This window comes from Mustela nivalis (assembly GCF_964662115.1).
Source record: "Mustela nivalis genome assembly, chromosome: 13".
NCBI lineage: Eukaryota > Metazoa > Chordata > Mammalia > Carnivora > Mustelidae > Mustela > Mustela nivalis.
This window is the reverse complement of record NC_139032.1, coordinates 11,892,867-11,918,420: the sequence shown is the minus strand read 5'-3', so window position 1 is coordinate 11,918,420 and position 25,554 is coordinate 11,892,867. Positions and strand designations below refer to the sequence as shown.

At 46.2% G+C, this 25,554-nt stretch overlaps 1 protein-coding gene across 19 annotated transcripts in view; it reads left to right on the top strand.

Moving 5' to 3' along the window:
* TRPM3 (transient receptor potential cation channel subfamily M member 3) overlaps window positions 1–25,554 on the top strand; it is a gene marked incomplete at its 3' end in the record, with an annotated part of 782,399 nt that overhangs the window by 747,699 nt on the left and 9,146 nt on the right. For all 19 annotated transcript variants that reach the window (XM_082696689.1, XM_082696696.1, XM_082696693.1 and 16 more), the window contains 3 exons: window positions 15,283–15,433; window positions 15,552–15,751; window positions 17,254–17,386. In XM_082696689.1, the coding sequence (XP_082552815.1) occupies window positions 15,283–15,433; window positions 15,552–15,751; window positions 17,254–17,386 (484 nt within the window). The remainder of the gene's footprint in view (window positions 1–15,282; window positions 15,434–15,551; window positions 15,752–17,253; window positions 17,387–25,554) is intronic.

Below are 25,554 nucleotides of genomic sequence, written 5' to 3'. Positions count from 1 at the left end.
AGAGTAGTCAGACCTGAGCATTTTTATATGGAAATGTTTATTATTTTATTACATGCCATTTTCCTTGCATTGCCCCTTTATATTAAAGTTAGGATATTATATTGATTTTACTGTATTCATTGACCATGAGTACAGATAAATTACACCCTCTATAAATTTTTTACTCAGAATAGTAAGCAAGGCATTTGAAAATATTTATTGTTTAAAAAAAGGTGTTGGGTCTGATAAGGTTGAGAACAACTGAGCAAGCCTGTTCAGTGCTTCAGAATGCTGTGGTTTTGGCATTGTAGCTACTTACCGTGAATGTCGGATGGTCTCTCAGTAACTGTAGCATACAGAGAATTCTGTGTAAGAATTGTAGACCCACAGAGGTACCAAGGTTGACATCACCAATGAGAAGTCATGTTGGTATCATATACCCCCAAGATAATATGATGAGAAGGACATTTGACGTTTCGGTGTTCTTCCCAAGAGTCCATAACCCCAGTCTAATCATTAGGGGGAGAAAATAAAATTAACTCAAATTATTAATTTCCTACTCTGTAAAACAGACTGGGAGTTAATTTCCCATTCTGTAAAACAGACTGGGATTCGTCAAGACTGTCAAGGTCATGAAAAACATGGAAGACTAAGCACTGTCACAAACCAGAGGAGACTGAGGGGACAGAATGACCAAATGCAACGTAGTGTCCTGGATGAGATCCTGAGAGAGAGAAAGAACATTAGTGAAAGATGGGTAAAATGTTGGATCAGGTCTGAAGTTTGATTAATAGAAGTGGACGCGTGTAGGTTTCTTCATTTTGGCAAATGTAAAATGGTTGTGGATGATTCTAACATTGGAGGACACTGGGTAAAGGGCATTTGGGAATTCTCTGGACTAGCAACTTTTCTTTAAGTCTACAGTTATTTTATTTTTTAAGTCTGTTGTAAAACACACACACACACAGGAAGATGCTAGGAGGTCCCAAACTTAGATACAACTTAAGGAATTTTTCTAAAGATATAAAATAATTATCCCCTGAAAGCACACAAAGTAGAAGAAATGTCACGTCCTCCCTAGACCCTCACATCCCAGGGTTAGTATATGAAGAAGACAAAGATGCCACAGGAACCACTGGTGGCTTAAATGTAAAAACACCGTGTCCTTGGTAAGGTACAAAAGCCAGGAGATGTGGTAGAAATGGAGGGAATGGCGGGGGCGGGGCATTTGGACAGACTGAGACCAAGCTCTGGAGGACAGGACGGGCATTGCACATGCGACAGAAAGTCTGATAGACAGAAGCAAGAAGGATTACTAAGCAGGCTATTCCTGGGGACAGTTTGTCTCAAGTGGTAGTGAGATGTGAGGGTAAGACAAATAATAATACCGAATACTTAAGTGGGCTGTCTGCATCTCAAGCACTGTCCCACGTGTTTGTGAATGCACCCTCATTTCCTCCCCATGGTAATCCTAGAAGGTAGGATTACGGCTCCTGGTTTTAATGGACAAAGGACCCGAGGCACAGAGAATATCACACATGTATTCGACTGAACCCTATGACATTGCCATTTCTGTAGAAACCGGTCATACAGCTTGACCTAATACGTAACTTGCCTCTGTGCGAGAGCTGGTGCTGGACTTTGAAACCTGGAAGTTGGCTCAGGAGCCTGGGCTGGGAGCTTTCAGCCAGAGAGCCTCTTGCAGGAATGACAGCATCTACTGAGTGCTCACTTCGTTTTCGGCAGTATCTAAAGCTCTCTGTGGATCGACAACTCATTTCCCTCTGCAGCAACACTCTTGAGGTACTTTTGATTATCACCCAATTTATAGTAGAGAAAACTGAGGCCCAGAGAGCTTCAGTGGCCTGCCATATGTTGCCCAGCTAACAAATGGTGGAGCTGGGGTTTGAACCCAGACTGCGGGCTCTGGAGCATGGTTCCAGGACTCTCTGCGTCTCGTGTGTACAGGTGCAATACGGCAGCATTGACAGAGACTGGCTTTCACAGCATTCTGAGAATCTGGAGAGAGGAGGCTTCCCCTGTGCAACCTCAAAGCAGATGTCAAGGGCCTTGCATTTGCTAGGACATGCAGAAGGGGGCACTGGGTCTTCTGGCCAGCTCAAAACAAATGGCATTGTTACTCTGGGGGAGCAGAACATTGACCTCAGAATCTCTTCCAAAAATCAGCATGGAAATAAAAGAGAATGAAAGACAATGGAGCAAAAGAAGAGAATGTTGAAAGACTGGAGAAGAGTCCCTGTGCTGAAGCCGTTTGGAATCCAGTACTTGGTTTGCAAGGGGCTGGCTTCTCTCTACTCTTAAATGACTTGCCGGACATCCTATGGACATTTGGTGCTTGGATCTACTGTACCCAACAGTGATGTGGTCATGTCAGAATGACCCAATACTTAATCGACTTAACTTACACCAGGATTCTCTTAGGCGGAGAAGAAAGAAAATAGCCAAATGTTGCTTGTCTGGCAAATTAATTTTTTACAATGTCATTGCATAATATGATCTAAACCTTTACTAATATGAAATGCCAACTGAATCCAAATTAGCAACAACAACAACAAAAAATCTGTACTACGTAATTTTAAGAAATGCAAGTCCATTGTTTTTACATGTATACCATGTGTTAAATTAAGCTAGCTACAGATTGCCTAGCAAGAAGATTCTATACAAATAAAGAGTCCCAGACTCTGAAGGAACTCCAGTCTTGATCACTAAGTAATTCAGACTGTGAAATCCACACAAGGATAGAAACCTCCTTGGCTTTACCTCTTCGAATCTCAAAGTAGAGCAGATTAAGTACCGTTATTCATGGATCAATATTCTGGGTCAGTTGTGTGGAAATATAACTTAGACTACAAACAGGCCTGAATGAGGCACAGGTACCAAAAAAATTCATTCATTCATATGAAAACCTAATTAATTAAATGAAAAGAACACTGCAATGAATATATCATTGGCCCCACTTTGCTCATGGGGCCCTGTGTACCTGTCTTAACAACAGCAGTTGTCTCTGATTCTGAAGCACATAAACATGACTATGAACATCTGAACATCTCGATTGTCTCAGATGCTCACACACTTCTACCAGTCGGTCAGGCCAGATCCCTTTGCTTGCTATTCCTCAACTCAACATCATATTGTAATCTGGGATCAGTTGGAGCGGAGCATATCCATGGCAACCACGGATATAACCAGTTCCTTCACTCATCTAGAAACGTGAAGTAACAGGCTAATTGCTCACGACACACAGGAAAACAAGGTTTGGCTCTGTTCACTGATCGTACTTTATTTTAGGCCATGCCTCACCCTTTTCCCAGCAGACCCCACTACAAACCCAACACCGTGGTGCTAAATGAAGCCCTCGGTCACGGTGGGTGCAAACAGCTATGCGTAAGCCAGTTGCTTATGCTTGGGCTCATCTCTACCTTCTAGTGAAGTGGGGAGATCTCTGATTCCGTGGGTTAAAAACCGTCTGTTTACACAGTTGACTGGGGTAAAGGGGACCTGAAGAGGACTGAAATGGAGTCTTCAAACCTATGAGATGAAGCAGCTTGTCCAGCACCTTATGAATGGCACTTCTGGGTCAAGAATTACTGTTCATGACCCTTCCCAAAGATATCAGCTTACTCAGTTCCAAAAGCAGCAGTGGGCAATCAATAAAATGAAAACTGGGCTTTGTGATTTCTTGCACTACATTTGTGGTGATCAATCTACATTTTCCATTTATATTGAATGTAGTATCCACAGAGATGTGGTTCTAAAGTAAGCATGTTGGCCAAAAATTACTTATGCTTAAACTTACACTCTGAGAAGAATTCATCAGAGTATTCCCTATGGATATCACCATTTAGGGGCGCCTGACCCAGACAAAAGAATGAAACGCAAGGAAAGTCTATATGCAGACGTCTGGACCTTCAACTTTAACGCAGCCGTCATCTGCCTCATCATGAGACATGAAACAGTATGGTAGCTAAGATGATGGAATGTCTTAGGAAGTCAGGCTCTGAGGCCTCTTCCTAGCTGTGTGCCTTTGAACAAGTGACTTCCTCTTTGGCCCTCAGTTTATTTATCTGTAGAATGGACATAATAGTACCTACCGGGCATGCACTAAATTATTTCTCCCCAAATTTATGTGTTGAATCCCCAGGCCTCCGTGTGACGATGTTGAGGCCCTTAGAAGGTAACTAGATTTAGAGGAAATGAGAGGGACCCTCATGATGAGCTTAGTGCCCATTTAATAACAGACAGTGGAAGGCTTGCTTCCTCTCTCTCTCTCTCTCTGCCATATGAGGATACAGTGAGAAGAAGGCTGTCTGCAAACCAGTGGGAGGGCTCTCGCTGGAGAACCGATTCATCGGGCTCCTAGGTCTTAGTCTTTCCAGCCTCCAGAATTGGGGGAAGTTAATATCTGTTGTTTAAGCCCCCCAGTGTATGGCATTTTTATTAGGACGGTTTGACTCACTAAGACACTATCTTGTATTTTTCTCCTGTTTTTTAGGAGCTGAAATTTATAAAGCATGTAGAATACTTCCTGGGATATAGCAAGTGTTTTATTATTTGTCAAATGGAAGTTTAAAAAGCAGATGAGCAGATGAGAAATCCTCAAGTGTTTCTTGCAGGATTTTCACCATGTTGTCCTCATGTTCAACCTCTGTAACCTTATTACCTTTTTTAAAAAAACGAGTTTGTTAATTACGACGATGAAATGAGCTAATATGAAAGCATCCGGCATAGACTCTGACATAGAATCTCTAAGATGGTTGGAACTATGGTTTGTTTGCTATATAGTTCTAAATCCTTAAACCTGAGTTTGAAACTTGTTTGATCAGAGCCGTATCAACCCTGTTCTTTGAAAGCCCATAGATGAACATCGGCCTTATATGTCTGTCCACGTTGGCATGTCCTGTTGCGGCCCCAAGGAGCAGTGATCGCTCTTGTTCCATTGGACGTTGGTTTTCTGTCACCACAGCAGCGCTGCATCTCACCCTGGGATTTGACTGTAGCCAGGCGGACGGTAGATGCGCGCTGGAGGCCGCTGCTCTGTATCTTGCTAGCTGACTTAGCAGTCCAGCTGAACTTGACCCCGCAGCTCTCTTAGCGGCTCTCTCTCCTCTCTTCCTGGGTGTGGCTGTGCTCACCCACATGTGTGTATGTCATGGCTCAGTGTGTGGCCCAGAGCCTGCATATTAATCATTCTTTTTTGCCTCGATGGTTGGACAATATAGGGGGAAAGAAAGAACATTCCATTATAAACGCCCCGCATTTGCAGCGCACTAGCTGGTCCACCAGAGAACCCAGAGAGCAGCCTTTGCTTCATGATGAGTCAAGGCGTAGAGCAGGGAAGCCCAGCTTTTTCCTCTTCTAGGCAGGCCTCAGAAACAAGCCCATTTCATACCGCTTGTAATTTAATGTTCAGATTCTCCCGAAGGTCTCCTCAGACCGACTTGGCCACAGGAACACCACCACCCGGCGTTATTAGAGTGGAGCCGCATGAAAAGCAGAAACTTATTTTAAAAATGGGATGGCCATGTTTTTTAAAAAAACAAATACAGGTCAGCTGTCTCATCCGCAGCGTGTGCTTTGTGCGATGACAAAGTGAAGTCATCTCTCTTCCAGCAGGCTCCTCAACTCAGCTGTGGTTTATGAAAACAGCAGCATCCTTGTTGGGGGAAGGGGGATGGCCCCGGTCGGAGAGGAAAATGCAGTTGCTACATCAACCATCTATTTCACTTAAAAAAGCAGTCACAACCTTCCTGCCTTCAGGAGCTGTGAGCTCAAACCCGCCCTTTCTCTTCATAAACTGTGAGAGCCACGCGCTCTGCTGAATACAACAGTCCACACATTTTTCAGACTTATCCGCCGGCCGCAGCTTTTGGTGGGAATCCTGCACCAGGGAAGGTTAAGATACTCAAGGCACCGAGGGGCTTCACCTGTACCTGGGCTTGTTGTTCTTTGACACGGCGGGGACAGCAGTTGGCAGCAAGCAGCCGCTGCTAAAGGGTTTCACTGCAAGGACAAAAGGTGGGTTTGTGTTCCGAAGCCATCTTGCGAACCCTGCTCCCTCCCCCAGGCTCGCACTGGGAGCGTTTCTTCTGTCTAGAAAAGGTGATTCAGCTCAAGTCAGATGAAAAATCAGCTCTGCCTTTGGCCAATAGAGGCAGGACAGCCCTTCACGTGGGTGGGATCGTGAGAATGCTCATGCGATCTCGGGTACCAGTTTTGATGAGCACCCCGTTTCTCTCTGGCAGGTGGGTGCAGAGGGGAGTCCAAGAGTCCCTGCTGCAGACTGCGCAGGACCAAAATTCAGCCGGCTGCAGCTTTCCCAACTGGGACAGGGGTTTGGTCCCGATTTCATTTAAGGGCATCAGGGAGCTGTTGAGAAAAAACAGAAGCCATGAAGAGAGGGCTCATTTAGTAGAGCAAGAAACTACCAGGCAGGAGCTAAATTAGGTGAAGGGGGTGAAGGGGAACTACTGTTTCTTTAACAGAGCCAGGAAGGATGACAGTAACAGCACCTTATCACTATCTGACTGGACCTGCCCAAGGCCCCACAGGATGTTCTCCCTCTACCCCTCAGTGATCTCTCCTCTTATTAAGTTCCTGTCCCCTGCACTCCTTCACACAAGAGAACTTGCCTGTGGCTCACAGAATGCAGCAAGCATGTGACTGCCCCAGGGCCTTTGCACTGGCAGTGCCTGCTGCTGAATGCACCCTGTCACCAGAAAGCATCTTGTCCAACACACTCACTGGCTCCCACTTCACCTTCTCTGTGTGGCTCCCAGCCACCCACACCTCCTCCTGATCCTCTTGCCTTTGCCTTGCCCTTTTTTCTTCCGCAATGCTTATCACCTACTAGCACACCACTTTGTTGACTCATTTATTACGTTAGTGTTTATTTTCTGCCCACCTGCTCCCATCCCCACCCCTTCCCTGTGCAGGCAGTGGAAGGGCAGGAGTCTCTGGTGTGCCATCACCCATGTACCCCAAACCCTCAGAACAGGGTAAGGGACTCTATTAGTACTTGAAAGAATGATGAGGGAAGCTAGACAGGCATCATCACTGTTATTCATATTATTTCTACTGCTGTGATGTCAAACTTAGACATGAGGACACTGAGGCTCAGATACAGGAACTGACCTGCTGAGTAGTATACAAATAGCAAAACATCCAGTCTAGGGCTCAGACTGAGCCCACCTACAGTCAGTGCCTTGTGTCCAGGGACTTCAGAACATAACTTAGTAAGATGGACCCATTATAGGTAGATCCCCGAACGGGAAATGTACAGCAATGTGATTATTTAAAATATTCCAACCATGATTAACAGCAAAGTGCTTTTCCCAGTCCTTCCCTTCTCTGTGCCCCCCAACCTTACATCTCAATTTGATCTGCACCCGAGTTTCTTACCTTTAACAGATCACTCGTATAAAGTGAAAGTGTTCATTGCAACTGGTGTATGTCAGTGTTTCCCGGGGAGAGAAAATATTTGTTAACCTACTATGTGTATATATGCTGCCCTGCAGCCGTGTACTAGAATCACAACGCTGTTTATATGTAGCATACAGCTGGACTTGTATTCACAACCTCGCAGTAAGTGATGGGCACCGGTGAGCCTGCCCACGGGAGTTTAGGTTTAAGCAGAATATGGACCACCTCTGATCTAGATTTTCTGCTGTTGGAGGAGCATCCGTTGAAGTGTGAAAACTCACGTTTAGTTTTTTTTTAAGATTTTATTTATTATTTGACAGACAGAGATCACAAGTAGGCAGAGAGGCAGACAGAGAGAGAGAGAGGGAAGAAGGTTCCCTGCTGAGCAGAGAGCCTGATGCGGGGCTCGATCCCAGGACCCTGAGATCATGACCTGAGCTGAAGGTAGAGGCTTAACCCACTGAGCCACCCAGGTGCCCCAAAGCTCATGTTTTAACAGAAAACAGAGACAAGTGGGCTCTTGTTTACGTGAAGCTGGCCCTCACGTAACAGGAGAGAGGGCAAGGTGAATAGAGCCCACGCAAGAAGGGCCAGAGGGCTCCCAAGAGGGAAGTAGGCCAGCAGACAGAGCCAGGAGCATGAACTGTGAGTGCAAATAGATTTCTTGCCTTGTCGCTTACCAGGCAATTCGTAAATAATGTCAGCGGGAACTCGTGTTTGCTTGTAAATGCTTTACTGAATATTAGGGGCCACATTGATTGTTTCCCTTGATGTCAATAACTCTGGGGGCACGATCCAATGGGAATCGGCGGGAGCCATGGATCATTTTTGTGGAGCTGTTACAGCTTCGCGTCTGTGATGTACGTCTGTATGTCTACATGGAGATATGCCCAGTCTGGCTCTCAGGACTGATGTTTCTCAGCACAGGAAGCCCTGCAGGGAGATTGCTGGTTCTTTTGATAAGACGCTCCCTCCTGAAGAAGAGCCTGGTTCTTCCCTCTTCAGGCACCTTATGGAATAGATGAATGGGTTTCTGAAAAACCGTGCAATCCCTTTTTAAACAAAAACATGAATCATATTCCTGTGGCATGATGGCTAAGATGTTGTGGACCCACTGGGGAAACCTTTCACGGTTAAGGCCATGGGAGTGGATTCAAGCTCCCCACGTCTGTGATGGAAGGAGAAGGGATATTGTTGCCACATGAGGAGCTATGACAAGAACCTTCTAGTCAAGAATGACAGTGGAGACGGACGGTGACACAGAGGTCTGAGAGAGTCAGTCATTTATTTGACTTTCTCCGACTTATGTTTTCTTTTGGTTTTGGTCTGAAGAAGAAAAAAGCTCCAGTAATCCTAGTTTGTTTAGGCAAATAGCAAAACGAGTGAGGTGAGCCCTCAGTAAAATTGTAAGGTAAATGCTTTTTATTTCTGTCCTTCCAACATTTTCCTGAGCCCCTCCATAACTGCCATGAACTCCCAGCACTCTGGATCATGGTCCCCTCTCAAGAAACTTCTAGCCCAAGATGCTGATTCTCTCTAAGGTGTGAATGACTGTCCTCAACAAGAGAAAAACGGTAATTGTGAGAAAACAAAACCCACTCAAACTAGAATAAATAAAGACCGACTCTAAGTGTATAAGAGGAAACCTCAGAGACATTCAAAGACAGGAAGCAAAGCATGACATGCACTGACTGGAAGTGAAACTGGAAGTGGTTTGGGGAAGCCAGACTCCGAAGACATGACCGCTGTCTTCTGCCTTCTCACCACTTCCCTGTAGCCTCAATCAGTCAATCACGTCCCTGCCTCTCCCCTTTCCTCCCTCCTCTCTCTCTTCGCTCCTTCCCTCTGATGACTTGCTTTCCTTTGACACGATCTAACTTGGTCTGACTCCAGTGATGTTTCCGTGAAGCTCCTGGCATCCTCTCCCTCGAGTTTCTGCACCTCAGTTTAAGTTCTAAAGACAGAGTCTGGTTAGTCATTGGTCACCATTCAGTGAATTTGCTCCTCTTTGGGTGGTGATGGGAATGGCCCTAAACTGGGAGTTTGCGGGGGAGCGGGTGGTAGTGAAGAACTTAGAGCTGTGTCTGCCTTGAAAGGCAGGCTGTCTCTCCTATCTGTGAGCAGTGCAAAGGATGTAGAGTGTGCGTATCAGTATGTATTGTCATTGTCTCTTGGCCATGGATATGGACATTACCTATTGATGATGCCCGGAGACCCACCAGCCTAGAAGGTGTGGCTTAAAGCTGTAAGCCTGTCGAGCTCAGGAGGGTGTGGGCTGGCTGGACGGTTCTCCTGGTCATGGCTGGGCTCAGTCATGTGCCAGGGACTCCGCTGGCTGTCAACTGATCCAGACCAGCCTGAGCTCCAGCAGCAGAAGTGCCTGGAATCAGAGGTGCATGTGTGTCTCCTCCAGACTAACTTGGACCTGTTCCTTATGGTTATGACTGGGGTGGAAGAGTGGAAACAGAAGCATTCAAGGGTTTTGTCTGGGTTCTCTGGGGATCCCATTTGCTAACATCCCATTGGCCAAAGAGACTCACGTGGCCAAACTCAGAATCAAGGAGCAAAAAAATAGTTTCTACTTCTTTGGTGAGAAAAACTATCAGATCACATGGCAAAGGAGCTTCGCTCTGGGGGGAGGAGAGAAACTGGAGCCACTTGTGCAGTCAATCCAGTGTGTCATGGCAACAAACTCACGGACCCGTGCCACAGGCTACCTCCTGCCCCAGCAAGACTTGCCCAGAATCTTTCTGATACTAATTCCTGATCCAAAGAATGAATACCAAGGTTGGAATTTTGAAGTCTCTCAAATAACATAAAAAAAAAACAATAATTTTGTCACCATGTGAACTACATGTATTGAATAGCAAGACTGGAGAACTAAGGCAACAGAGGAAAGTGACTTTCTTCCCCATAATGCATGCCCCACCCACACCCACGACTCACACATGACCCACCTTGGCTTGTGACATCCTGCTTTCTCATTCACCAGATGAAAAAAAATGAGGCGTATTCAGTTTAATAGTGCTTTTTAAGTGGCTTAAGGCTGAACATGTGTGCAAATAGCAAGTAGACCAGAAGCCCGGAAGAGTCCAAGACTTTGTCACTGGTGCCCCCTGCAGTGGGGCATGTCAGGCAGTGGGGGCTAATTATTTGATTGGTTTTGGGCTCAAGGTGGAAAGTGTAAGGCTTCTACAAGTGACCTACAGGGATAGACCTACAGGGATAGATTAGCTCCAGGGATATACCATCCAGTCTGAGAGTTATTCTGGTCTTTTACTCCTTGCCACAGAAACACAGAGTCACAGAATAACAGGGCTAGATGGGCTTGGAAATCATCTAGTCCAGCATTTCTCAATCGTTAGTCACATAAACCATTCATTGTTTTGTAGAAATGTGCTCTAGCCTTTGATGGTTTTAGAGAAATTGGCTTCTTTTTCAAAGCTAAATTATTTTTTAAAATGTATCATCATGGCCCTAAGTTGAAAAATCAGTGTGATTTTATAGAAATAGAAGATAACCATAAAACAGAGCGACCATCACCTTGTTATGAAATTCTGTCCAGTCGTTTGAGCCTTCAGCCTGCCCAATTTTCACTAATAAGGGAGCTCAGCAAAAATGAAGCACGTCTTAAAGGAGTATTATCCTCAACTGGCGATTCTTTCTGATGGAGTCAGGGAGATCAAAAGGGACTTGAAAAGGTCATCAGTTTCTCACTGTCTGATTCAGTGTTATTCAGTGCCCTGCCCCTGTATTCTGAAATCATCTTGGACTTCCCATGCTGTAGGGAATAGCATTCCCGACATTCACCTGTGGAGAAACTGAGGCCTCTTCTCTCTCCTTCCTGACAGTTACCTTTGTGCCGCGTCACTACCGCTTTGCCTCTTACCTAGCAGTTTGGCTGGGGGAAGGGAAAAGAAAAGAAACACGGAAGAAGGCAGAGGCAGAGCTGACGATGGTGCTTTTGACTCTACAAAGTCGGAGCTTCCCTGGTTTTCAATTACACCTGCTCTTCCTCTCCTCTGTTACTGGAAGACATAGATGGTAGCCCTACCCAAAAGCTGAAAGAAATAGAAAGTTGCCCCCCACTTCCATAAGGAAAACTCCTGTCTGGCTCCACCACCACCCAAGACATTTAGATCAGGAACCTTCTAGAAGGATGTAGCCATACGAAGGGAAGCATCTCCAGTTGTCTTGCCAAAAAAAGCATTGTGTGAGAAAAGAGCAGAGCCATCTAAATCTAATTCACCCTTGGAGTAGGCCGTAGAAGCTGTGCTAATGGAATTCTAAATCCTCTGGCAAACTGTATGGATTTTCAAAAGGAGGTGGAGAAATCCTTTTTGTCCTGTTATCTTCTCAGGATGGATTTTTAGTTGAAAATCCTTCCTTTAAAAAAAAGATAGGATAAATGTAGTCATACACTTAACTAAGCTCTTTATTCCATTGACTGTGATCTGGAATAAGCTTTTGAGACGTTTCTTCAGACAGGAGGGGAAGGAACAATCTTGGAGAAATACGCTTCTTCGTCATATTTTTAAGGATGACTCTGATTATATCAAACACTGCCTAGTGTTTCATTTTAATTTTCTGTTACTCTTTGGGGAGAAGGTACTGTGTGAATTTTTTAAAAAGTTTCTTTTCCAAATATATTATAGGATGGAATTGAAAGGGTATGCATCTTAATCTTTGCGACGTGGGTGCCTACATCTGATACCCATAGTGTGAATGAGATTTCTTTCTTCACTCTCTGACCTTGTTACCTCATCGGAATGGCTCAGGCCATTATTCATGTTGATGGAAATGAGAAAAATTCAGATGCCTATGGACTTGTGTCTGCATTTGTTCATAACAGAAAGGCCCCCCCTCAGCCCTGTGTAGGCCCCTTCTTCAGAGACACAGTGGGAACTGTAATCAAGAAGGCTTGCACGGACTTTCTGACTGAGATCTGGACAGGGATCCTCAAGCTTTCTGAGCCTCAGGTCTTCATCTGTAAAATGGGGATAAGGATATCTATTGTGTCAAAATATTGTCACAATTAAAATAAGGTGGTATAACTAAAGCTCATAGCCCAGGGCCTGACATTTAAGCATGCACTAGGTGGTCGCTACTATTATTATGTATTACTACATTGGAAAGGCCACTTGAGATAAATCGGAATACTTACCAGCTCTGGGGTCAGAGGGAAGCCAGGACTCACTTCTTCGTTCATCACTGTTATCTCCAGTCCCAGTTCCGCTAGCACGTAGCAAGCTCTCGGTTTGTTTTTGTTTTGTTTTGTTTGATGAATGATTGAATGGTTCTGGCATTACCCCTCATTAGCTGTGCGATCTTGGGTAAGGCATGTCACCCCTCGTGAAGTGCCCAGAGCAGAGGCTGGCCCGTGCTATGCTCTCGCCAAGGGTGTGCTCCCGTCTCTACTGTCCTTCCCTTTTGAGGATCCGAGATAAAGAACTGGGATCAGCATTTCCTGGGGAAGATGGCAAGGGAGACTTCATTCAAGGGGGTGGAGAGCTACTACGATGGTGGTTTGCGACAGGAGAGAGAGATTGGGCCCAACTCTGAATGCAGCCAGGGAAACCAGAAATCGGTGGGTAGGTCAGTAGCTGGAAAATCAGGAAGAGGAAATACCAGGGTAGGGGGTTCCTGCCCTACAGGCCGAACCGGCTTCTTGGCGAGGGCTGGCCAAGGTGGTCAAGACACAGGCTGGGGGATGGTGGAGGATGAGAAAATGGAGCAGGTATCGGTGGTGATGAGTTATTAAGGGTGGGAATTCAGGCCAAAGTGGCTTAGCAGGATTCCTGCTGAAAATGACAATGAAGAGACAAAAGTCCAGGTCTAGCTGAAAAAGAGCCCAGGAGAGCCTGAGCAGGGCTTAACCAGGCAGGGAGTCTCTGTCAACACCTCCCCCAGTCCTGGCTGGAAGGGAGCGGAAAGTGAGCTGCGATGGGTTCCAGAAAGCTCCAGAAAGCTACGTGAACGTTGAAAACTGAACAGGGTGCACCCAAGGTGGAGCATGGGAGTGGGAGCGAGGTTTTGGAGGGGCCTTCTGGAAGCAAGAGCAGCATGGCTGAAAATCAGGAAGTAAGAGAGAGCGTGACATTTCTAGGAACCACAAGAGACTCAGTCCAGTTTGTATGCTGCGGAGGGGTAGGAAGTGGCTAGAGGTGGCACAGGACCAGACACCCTCAGAGTTCGGACTTCATCCTGAAGCACGGGGGCGGGGGGGGGGGGGGTTGTTGCTCCATCATTGGGTTTTCCTTCCAAAGGAGTAATCAGCTCCTTCCAGAGGACCCTCTTGGGTGGTTTTAGTGCCCCACATACCAGTAACAATGATGCTGGAACACACCTGACCCCGATACACAATGGCCTGATCCAAACGAAGCATCTTTTCTGTCTTAGTGTCCTGACATTAAAAACCCCTTTTGGGCTAAGAACATGCATTTTGGGGCTTGAGAGAATGTCAGAAATCACATACACTTACCAGCCTAAATCTAGCTCAGGGGACTCTCCTTAGAGGCACCTGGGAAGTTTTAAAGGAAAGAAATACCCTTTCCCTGGCCACCCTCAGAGATTCTGGTTCAGTTGTCTGGGGGTGGAATGGGGCATCGGCGTATTTTAAAGCTCCCCAGCACAGCCAGGGTTGAGAACCACGATGGCGCACCCCACGTAGCCACGTTAGCTCTTGAGAAGGGAATGGACCGCCCTTGCCAGATACTCCAGCCGAGACTCTGGACCAGCATTGCACACCCTCCCGGCAGACCTTCAGAAGCTGCCTGTAGCAAGTGCTGAGACCACTGCAGGCCCCTCCTGCTTCCTACAGGCAGGCCACCTTCTAAGCCAGTAGGAGGCAGCTGGAGAAGGAGAGGGACCTCACGTCTCCCTGCTACCCCGGGCACCATCTCACTCCCCAGCCATGTTCTCCGTGCAGCGCTAAAAAGCTCTGTGAAGGATTTGCTTTTCCCCTGAATTTACCTGGAAACTCGAAGCAGGCCTCATTAGCACATTACTCACATTCCCCCAGTCCCACACATCACCTTCCTCCTCGCCCCCACCTCCAGAACTTTCTCTCTCTCTTTTTTTTTTTTTCCCACTTGCCCACTTATTCAGTGCAGTTGGGTTCTGTGCCCTGGGCCCTTGAAAAGCGCATTTTCAGAATGGAAATGCCACCAGAAGAAAGCAGGTACCTAAGGGCTCCAGAGTCCCAGCTCATCACCTCTCATTGGCCTCCCAGCGAAATGCCATCCATCAGGGGCGCCGAGCAGCAAGCGCTCCGCAGACTTCCCAAGGCGCTGCCCTGCTTTACGCCTTCTACGCTGAGGCCGCAGATCCTTAGCTTGGTGCCCTGGGTTGTTTCCCACAGCAGTGAGCTGTGCCCGTGTTAATTCCAATCAATAACCCGCTGCCGCTGCTCTTACACCTGGCTGGACGCTGCAGCCTCCACGGCACATTTTGGAAGTAACTTGCTGGGTCCGTGAGACTCTGCACCCCCCGCCCCTCCCCAGGAAAGCCCTTGACAGGCTTCCTCCTGACAGCCAGTATCCTTCACTGGGGGTCGGGGGCAAGGGACAGGATGAGCAAGCGGGCGTCCCAACACCTCTTTCATGTCCGGTGACACCTCGGGAGCCGAACCAGCTCCGCTCTGGGATCCATCCCTTGGGATATCCACAAAGCTTCCATTTTTCTATTTTGGCTTTTTTAGAATTCTTTTTTTTTTTTCCCTTTTTGTTTGAGATGGCCCTCTTTTTCTTCCATCTAAAAAAACCCTCTCTCCTTCAAATCAGTCCTTTTTTCTTTTTCTTTTTCTTTTTTTTTTTAATCACAGAACCACAGTTTCTCATTTCTTGCCTCTGTTGCTTCCTTCAGCTCCCTGTGGACAGAATGAGACCCGAGAGGATGGCAAAATAATTCAGTTGCCTCCCTGCAAGACGGGAGCCTGGATTGTGCCGGCCATCATGGCCTGCTACCTTTTAGTGGCAAACATCTTGCTGGTCAACCTGCTCATCGCTGTCTTCAAGTAAGTGGATCCTTCCTCGGAGGTCTTGGGACGGAGTGGGAGGCCAGGGGAGGGCAGGCTCTGGTGCCTGAGAAAGGAGTGGCATCTCTCACTTGATTCTCTCTCATCTCTATTTCAGCAATACATTCTTTGAGGTAAAATCCATATCCAACCAAGTGTGGAAGTTTCAGAGGTATCAGCTTATCATGACTTTCCACGAAAGGCCGGTTCTGCCCCCACCTCTGATCATCTTTAGCCACATGACCATGATCTTCCAGCATCTGTGCTGCCGATGGCGAAAACACGAGAGCGACCCAGACGAGAGGGACTATGGCTTGAGTAAGCTTCGGGTGACGGCCCTGGGCCACCACAAAGCAGGGATTCCTACCATCTCCTGCAGACAGCCATGTAGGACCCCATGCCCACCCTATTATGCCTGTAGGACTTCATGAGGAAACCAGCCCTGCTCTCTATTAGTCAAAGGAAAAACAGAAACACTCCACGATCCACCTTCTACCCAGTGTTTCTAAAAGGAGGTTCTATTGGCATTGGGATGGAATAATTCTTCATGGCGTGGGATTGTCCCACACATCACAGAAGATTTAGCACGCCCAGCCTCCACACATTGAATACCAATAGCTCCTGCAGGTCCCTAAATGCCCCTCAGTACCCCACGCACACTTAGGAACCACTGGGAGTCCAGCCTCATACAGGCAAGCTCCTGTGGTTTCTCTAAGTGTGTTAAATAGAGCACCTGCATTAAATCTACTGGGCCATAGCCTCTGGGTTTGGAGCTCAGGGGGGTACCTCTTGGTGATCACTAGTGCGCCAAAGCTGAAACCAAAGCCACTTCCTCAATGGCTTCTCTAAGTCTGAAGCTTTTAACAACTTCCCTGACAAAACAATGCCCAGCTTCTTTCTAGACATTAAAACTAGTGAGTCAAAGAGGGCCTGGAATTCCAGAAGTTACTGTTTCCACTAGAAACACAAATCTAGGCAAATAGAAAGCTTAGTGGGAAAGGGGTTCACATTTCCACTGGGCTCTTTCTACGGCTGTATCACTTATGAATTACTCTCCCTGATAGTTACAGAAAACCGGACTAACAACAACACAAATCAATAAAGTTGTATTTTTCTCGTGTAACCAAAAGCGAAGGGGTAGGAGTCCAGAGCTCAGTAGTGGCTCCCTGAAGTCAAAGACCCTGCATTCCCTTTTAGGCTCCGCTCTTCCTTCTTGCACTGTCTTATCTCGTGGGAGCAAAATAGCTGCTGTCTTCCCAGTCATCACATTTGTGTTCCAGACAGGAAGAAGGGGAAGGTGCGAAAATGTGGAGAGAAGCAGCTCCCTCTGAAGAGTTTATCAGGAAGGCAGAACCTCTTCCCAGCACACCACCCCTCCCTGCAGCACACTTCTTTCTCTGGAGCCAAACTGGGTCTTGTGGTTGCTGCCAACCTCAGAGGAGGCTGGAGATGTGTGGATGTGGCTTTCCAGCCTCAGCTGTGGGCGTCTGCCACACTCCACAAACCAGAAACTGAGCTTTTGAGTAACCTGCTTTTTCTTTGACTTAGCTCCTTTCTCAGCCTTGCAGTGTGTATGATGCGAACCCGTCCCTGCAGTAAACCAGACACACTCAGAACTCCAGGGCTCCAGAGTGAGCCTAACGCACAGAAGGAGCACAGGGACAGAGGTCACCCGACTGGGCTGGGAGTTAGTCTGACACTTAGTAAAGAATTTCAACCCCTTTTCTGAACGTTGATTAAGTGAGGAAAGTCATTAGGCCCATAGATCAGACGCCATTGCTTGTCCTTCCTGTCTTACATCGCTCACTTTTTTTCCACAGAATTGTTCATAACTGATGATGAGCTCAAGAAAGTACACGATTTCGAAGAGCAGTGCATAGAGGAATATTTCAGAGAAAAGGATGATCGATTCAACTCATCCAATGATGAGAGGATACGGGTGACTTCGGAAAGGTACGTTCCATGGGCACACGCCCCTCCCAAGGATGTTTTGTGTCATGGCGTGCCTTACCAGCTGTGTTTGTTTGCAGCCCCCCAAAACAAAGATTCCCCTTGTGCTTATTTTTATTGTCCAAGCTTATGAGAGAATGGAACATTGTCTGAAGCATCTATTGACCAAAATCCCATACTTAGAGATCCTGGACTTCTCCAGGAGGCAATAGCACCCACTCTCCTGGACACTAGGTTGTTGAGTCTAAGACAGGTTTGCTGGCTCAGACCAGAAATTGGAACATTCCCGCCCAGACACCAACCAAGAGAGACCCAGCCCAAGGAGAGACCTTGGTCTCTCCTTGGGCTGAGTCTCCAGCAAGTTGGCGTTTCATGTAGATCTCCAGACATCTTTTCAGGAGGAGAACAGTCCTCGTACCTGGTTCATATGGATATTCAGTGCCTCTGAATCAGCAGCAGCCAGAGCCTTCTGAATTAGGTACAATAATAGAAGAGGGGTTTTTTACGAATTATTTTGTTTTATTCTTTTTATGGAACCATATGAAAACAAATGAAGAGAAGCAGATTCTTCTAGCCAGTGGTGATATACTTGCAGATCTCACTGGTCCAATAGTTTTGTGGACCAGTAACACTACAAGAAAAAAACAATCCCAAAATATAAAGAAAGAATCCTGGAAGTGTAATTAACCTAGATTAATGCAAAGGGATTTACATTTTCTGATTTTTCTCATTTTGCTGTAGACTAATAAACACTTCATTCTGGGCTGGCATGTTCAAAACCCATCATTTGGGAACCATTCTGGTAAAGAATGTGCAGACTTACAAAGCTTGGTGTAACTTTCAATTGTAAGCATTTGAGACATGAAGATGGCACTATTATAAATAGTGGGGAAAGGCATTATATTGATGACTTCAGTTGATATGATTTAGACTTCTAAGATATGAATCAGTGACCTCAAGTTTTCAGGAAATGACATTTTATCTGCTCACCCACTTTGTACACTCTCTAGTGGCTCTGTAGAAATTACACAAGCTGCATTCTCTGTCCCTGGCTCTTCATTTCTTTGAAGAATGCAGTCTAGATAAGCAGGTATATACACACATGCCAGTGAGTGATTGTATCCATTGGTACTCCGCCAATATTAACAAAGTTTAAAGCTGCGCACAAATTTTATGCACATCTGTCATTGCACAACAGAGCATTCTAGGACGATATGATGTGAAGCAATTTTCTGGCAAACAGAGGAAGGAGCTGTAAATCTAAAAATCTCTCATTCTAAGGCCTTGAAAAAGCTATTTATTAATGGACATATAGCCATGTGGTTTCCAGAAAACTATGCCACGCGGACACATTGCCTGTTGCTCAAACATTTCCAAAGCATATGTGCACGAGACTTTGAAATGTTTTTTGATCTCAAAAAGCTACAGACCTGGGATCAAAGAAAGGGGGAAGGAGTGTTGAGATGCAAGGAAGCCTTCACCTCTCTGGGGAACTAGAATGAGAGGTATGGGCACCAGCGCCTGGGAACATGTTGTGACCATGCCACCAGTTCCTTGGAACTGGATAGAAACAGGAAGGAACTATATATATCACCTTACCTGAGCCTCTCATGCCCACCTGTAAGCACTTGCAGGAGACTCCTTCCCCAAGACCGTCTTCTTCTGGGTGTGGTTACAGAGCTCTGCCCTCAAGGACGATGACCAAGGTGAGCAATTTCCAGAAATTCAGGACAGATCACAGGCACCCCTTCCTGTGTCTTAGGCATTAAATAGCTTTCTGGAGGAGTGGAGGCCTGGAAGGCCAGGACAAGCTCACGACCAAGCTCAGGCGCCAGAGAGGTGCATCTACGTCCAGGTCTCATCCTGCTTCTGTTGCTTCTGTCTGTGTTTGTTTGGGGTTTGATTTTTGTCGGTGGTGGTAGTGGTGGTATTGGTTTGTTTCGCATTTGCAAGTGTACCAAAAAATCGTTAAAAACTAGAATTGCACTCTGCACAACAAATGCCACAAGGTGCATGAGGGAACGAAGATCAACCAAGGAAGCAGAGGACCCGTATTCCCCACCTCACGCGCGCTCTAGGACACTTTCTGAGTGGAACGGCAGGTGAAATCACATGTCCCATTTGCTGTCAACAGATAGACAACATACAATAGATAATAAATGATAGATAATACACATATATATAATACACACACACACATGTGGATAGTTAATGTTTAATTTACATAATTAACTGTACACATATGAATAAGATATTATATAATTCTCTCTTCATGTTAAACAGCCCCAATACAGGGATTTGAGATCAGAAAAATTAAGAGCTGGCTCTGCTCTGCTAAAAGACTTGGGAAAAGGATTTCTTTACATAGCAAGCCCCACATTCCTCTCTGTGCCACCGCCTGTAAAATATAACTTATTTATATAAGTTTTACTTGCATAAATCTTTATAGAAATACAAAGATACTTCCATAATTGTCAACTTAAATGCATCATTCCTAAGTCATATTTTTGCACCCAAATGTTATATAAAGAGCGCAATACAGTATTTGAGAGATCACTAACACCTCTTAGGAATTGATTCTGAAAAATCCTTCTTTTCTCCATTATATTCATTTTATCTCATTGTTGACTTGATACGTATACCTGCTATGCCTTCACCATAATTCCCCAGATGCCCACCAGCACAGATCAGGTGAACCAAGACAGAACCAAGACATTGGTATGACTCTAAAAATACCTTCCACTGACAGTATTGGCCCCTGTTCCACCCCCCTCTCCTTTTGTTAATAACCAGCCAGATATCCACATTTCTCCCCTCAGCCCAGTGTGTCAGCCTCCCTGCTAAAATCACTAGGTACTCCATCACAAACATTATGCATCTGTGTTACTGTATTGGTCTAAATTATCAAGACAAGATGACTGCTGTGCCCATAAAGTCTCCTGTTAAAGAACTCTACCTTTTTAAAGTACTCAAAAAGTACCATCTGCTTAACTATATACTACTGAGCTATTCTGTAATGCTGCCTAGAATTTATGTCAAACTCATATAATTCCTATAATTCAGGAACTTTTCATATCAGAAAAACCTTTTCCTATCTCCAGTCTCCTGGCATTTCTTTTTTATTTCCCACTGGTTATTAAGGATTGCTTCCATTTTCTAGTGATCGCAGCGGCAAGTTCTTAACTCCCTTAAAGCAGGGTTTGCAAACTGGTGGCTCTTGGGCAACATCTGCCCACAGAGGGCTATTGGGTTAGGCTTGCAGTGATGGTTGAAATCTGTTCTGAGTGCCTCTGGCCTGGGCATCCCCTCTGCTGCCACAGCATCCCTGCTCTGTCCTCACCTGCTTCCTGACTTCACCTGCTCACTTGATCTGCCCTCCCCGTGGGCATTTAACTCTCAGACCCACAACTGAGAGCTTCCAGATCACCCTCCCCATCACCCCACCTGTCCAGTTCCACTTGTCAGAAGAAGTTGCAGTTTGATTTTTCTTCTCTCCAGTAACAATTTAAGCGAAGAAGGATATGCATGGTTTCTAGCATCACTTATCGAACATCATCATTCCTGAGCCAAAGGGCTTTGTGCCCTTTTTGCTCTTCACCTAGATCCAAAAAAAAAAAAAAAAAAAGGAACAGTCATGTGACTATTAATAGTGTATTCAACTTCTAATTTTCATAACACAGGGAGACAAGAATAACTTCAGATATATGAGACTCATAAGTAATCAAAAACCAGTGTAAGCCAAGAAAGATGAGCTTTACCCACCTCCCAACCATATCTTTTTTCCAGTGCTGATCTTTGGTAGCTCTGCTGATTGAGTTGGATTTAAACTGCGTTCCCTTTTCCTTCCCAGTATGATGAGAAAGATGACTAGCCCAAAGGGAAGGGAAGGTGACCCCAAGGGAATTGAATAATTCACAAATTAGGTGTCAGTCTATGGAGAAGCCAGAGTTTGCCTTATTTGTTCTGCACCATTGCCTTTCATTTGAAAACCTGTGTGAGCATGCCCTCTCCCCCAGCAAGAGGCCCTGTGATTGGTTCATGTGATATGGCATTGTGTTTGCCCCTTATCCTGTAGCCATCCTACTGCTAGCACTCCAGGGAGGTTGGTTTTTGTTTTTGTTTTTGTTTAATTCAGTTTAATTAATATACAGTGTATTACTAGTTTCAGAGGTAGAGTTGAGTGATTCATCAGTTGCATACAACAGCCAGTGCTCATTACTTCAAGTGCCCTCCTTAATGCCCATCACCCAATTACCCTCTACCCCCGCCTCCCCTCTACCCCCCACCTCCCCTCCAGGAACCCTCAGTTTTTCCCCCAAAGTTAAGAGTCTCTTATGATTTGCCTTCCTCTCTGTTTCCATCTTATTTTATTTGAGATCTAAAACAGGCATGGCAGGGCACCTGGGTGGCTCAGTTGATTAAGCGTCTGCCTTCAGCTCACGTCATGATCCCAGGGCCCCAGGATCAAGTCCAAATAGGGTTCCCCGCCCAGTAGAGAGCCTGCTACTCCCTCTCCCTCTGCCTCTCCCCCTGCTTGTGTGCTCTCTTCCTCTCTCTTTATCAAGTAAATAAATAAATCTTTTTTTAAAAAATAAGTGAAACAGGCATGGCCAACCAGTCCTTGTCTGTCTTTTTTTTGGGGGGGGGGGTAAAGATTTATTTATTTATTTATATGACAGACAGAGATCACAAGTAGGCAGAGAAGCAGGCAGAGAGAGGAGGAAGCAGGCTCCCTGCTGAGCAGAGAGCCAGATGTGGGGCTCGATCCCAGGACCCTGGGATCATGACCTGAGCTGAAGGCAGAGGCTTTAACCCACTGAGCCACCCAGGTGCCCCAGTCCTTCTCTTTCTTTTACTGCATTTCCTTTGACCACATTTTGAGCATATCAGGAAAGAAAATGAATTTCTAGAAAATAACAGCTTTTAAGAAATTGCACTTTGAAGCTGACATTTTCTGTGTCATTAGAATCTTCTTGTGAAGGCTCTTTTCTTCATCATATTGGCCATTAGAGGCTCGTTGTCTTCTTCCCTGTGCTTTTCAACAACCCACTGCGTGCCCTCTGGTGGGGTCCCAGCTGTCACTTTCTTGGGCACCCAGGGACAGGAGACATCACATCCTTCCAGGACCCTGTCGTGCCCCTCTTGTGCTTGCCTCCAAAGTGATGCTGAGTATGCCCTGTGACACCCAGAGACGAGACGTGAAAAAGGGAAAGAAGAAAAGGCATCTTCCCTTCCATGGTGCCTCTTTTTCATCCTCACTTAGTGACTTCCTGTCTCTCTCTCCTTGAGACTTCCTATCGATTCATAAATTCTTACCATTCTTACTTCTGTTTTATCCCTTGAGTGGTTTGACCAGAGTCAGTAACTAGTGACTGCAATCATGACCCAGAACTCTGCTGGTCCCTCACACCTATTTATATCGGTGACGCACACCCATGTACAATCACTTCTCAAAAAATGTTCTGGGAGGCCTGAGTGGCTCAGTCGGTTAAGCCAAAGCCTGTGGCTCAGGTCATTGGCTCAGGTCATTGGCTCAGGTCATCCCAGGGTCCTAGGATTGAGTCCCACATCTGGCTCCTTGCTCAGCAGGGAGCCTTCTCTCTCCACCTCTGCCTGCCACTCTGCCTGTTCGTGCGTGCTCTCTCTGACAAATAAATAAATAAATAAAATCTTTAAAAAAAGAAATGTTTTAAGACGAAGGGAGGCACTCTGTTTATGGAACAAACATGTAAATTTTGATTCCAGGATCTTTTCTTCTCTTCAACTCTTGTATTAAACCTCTGCAGTTATATTCACGACCTAACTGCTCATACCGTTTGGTGGTTAAACACATCCAGAAATCCAGAAGTTGGAAGAAACAGCCCCTCCTCCCAATTCTTACTTTTCCGAACCGCTCAGACCCCACAGGAGAGCGGCTGAGGAGAGATTGGCGAGGAATAGCTCCGGGATCCTGTTCGGGCTGTCTTCCCCACCCCCCCCACCCCCCCCCACCCGCGTCTGCCATTCCCTGGGGCCCTGCTCCTGTCCTTGGCCTTTGAGTCCTCCCCCCCCCCCCCACCTCTTCGTTTTCCTTGAAAAACCCTCTCCCTTCCCGCGGGGCTCCTTAGTTTCTGTCTCGTTTACTATCCGGAACCAGCTCCAACTCCTCCTTGGGCTCATGGTGCCTTAGTTCTGCCTCTCATCGGCTGCTTTTCTCTGCCCCGTTGGATCCTTGGGCGGAAGGCAGGAGGGACACAGGCAGGGAGCTCCCCGCAGAGCAGGGAGCTATGTTCCAGTGTTCAGACCCGTGTTCACACACAGTCATGCTGAAAGAGCATCTTTCGCTCTTTCCATACCAACTTTTTATATACCACTCTCCAGGAAAGGAAGGAGAGGGAGGAAGAAAACTGTCCTGCCTATTTTGATTCTGCCAACACTAAACACCTAAGAGATCCCAGTACCTAGAGCATCCAAAATGGAAAGTCTCATTCTACAAAAATGGGTCTCTCCTGCTCCCGACTTTAATGAAGACGTATTTTACCCACTTACCCAAAGCTTACTGCATGGCAAAATATGAAACTGCAGTCCCTGTGAAACCAAACTGCAGAGGCTAGATGGTGACAAAGTGAATCGTGCCTCTGTACGACACACAAACTTATTATTTTAAGTAGTGTTTCTCCAGCTATGTTTATACCACAAAATCAACTGAAGCTGGGGAAGGTTGTATTTTCCTTCTGAATCAGCTGCATGAGCTGGGCGAAGAGCATTGGGTTTGCCAGATACAGAATTGCTCAATTTTCAAGTCTTTTAGGAATACACCGGGGCGTGGCGGCAGAAAGTTCCCGGCCCCTGGAAGTGCTGCGCTGGGTCTGGAGCACGAGAAGGACATCTCCAGGGCAGGGCTGGTGAGGGCAGTCTGGAACCTTGAGCCGGGGGAAGGGACCCTGGAAGATAAAAGAGTGAGAGGAGGGAGTTGGGGGGGGGTTGGGGGGACTATTGAGGACAGAGACAGAGACAGGGCCGAGGCCAGAGGCTCACACACACCCACTCTGGCCAGAAGAGCTTTTTGGTTTTTTAAAGCCTCCAGGTCTGGGGCCCCTGGGTGGCTTTGTAGATTAAGTGTCTGCCTCTAGCTCAGGCCATGATCCCAAGGTCCTGACATGGCATCTGGCTCACCGCTCAGTGGGGGGCCTGCTTCTCCCTCTGCCCCTCCCCCTGTTTGTGTTCCCTCTCACTGTGCTTCTCTCTGTCAAATAAATAAATAAAATCTTAAAAAAAAAAAAGAAAAGAACTTCAGTTCCTCTGAGAGGGAAACCACATGCCTCTAACTCCTCCTTTGGGCACTGTAACGTGTATTTTTCTCTGACGAGGGTGTCGCTACGATTTACATATTGCCCCCTCCCCCCAATCACAACAGCTGAGGGGACCCAGCCCCAATTCCCACCACTGTTCGTAAAGCACATTCTGTACTCCGCCCCCAGCATGTTTCTTTGAAGGCTCAGCAGTCATGGGACTTACTGCGCCCGCCCACTGGGAGTATTGGAAACGTTATCTTTATCTCTAGCTTCTCCAGAAAAGTTGTGAATGGATCTCACTTAGAGTCTCCAAAAGATCTGCCTTGCGGCATTTCACAGTGCAAGTTGGAGGTCACAGCAAAGCTTGGTTCTGGTTTCTCCTTCCCCAGTCAAGTGAAAAGTATGGCACAGCTTTATTTTAAGTATGTGGGCTCTGTCTTTGTAAATAAATGTCCAGGCAGCCTACTAGACCATTGAAATCAAGTTCATAACCACGATGGACTCGGTGAACCATTAGTGGCAGCTGGCAGCATGGAAATGGAAAAAGGAATATGAGACAGACCACGCCCTTGAGAATTATCAGTGGGGAGGGTAGAGACATCTAGAAATGACTGTAATATAAGGCATCTGTGACCAGCTATCCAGAGAGAGAGAGGAGTAGTAGAATTTACTTCTTGATAGGCACTCCAGGTTTTACCATAAATTACTTTATGTAATCTTGGTTAAATTTCTTGATGTTTGCTTTTCCCTCATTAATGAAATGCTTGGGTTAAATTATGTCACAGGTGCCTCTGTGACAGGACTGTATTAATTCCTTCAGAGGTGCTAAATTTTAAAAGCATGATTGTAAATGGCAACAACCAAAAAAGATGATTATCTAAATGCAAAATGAGGGCG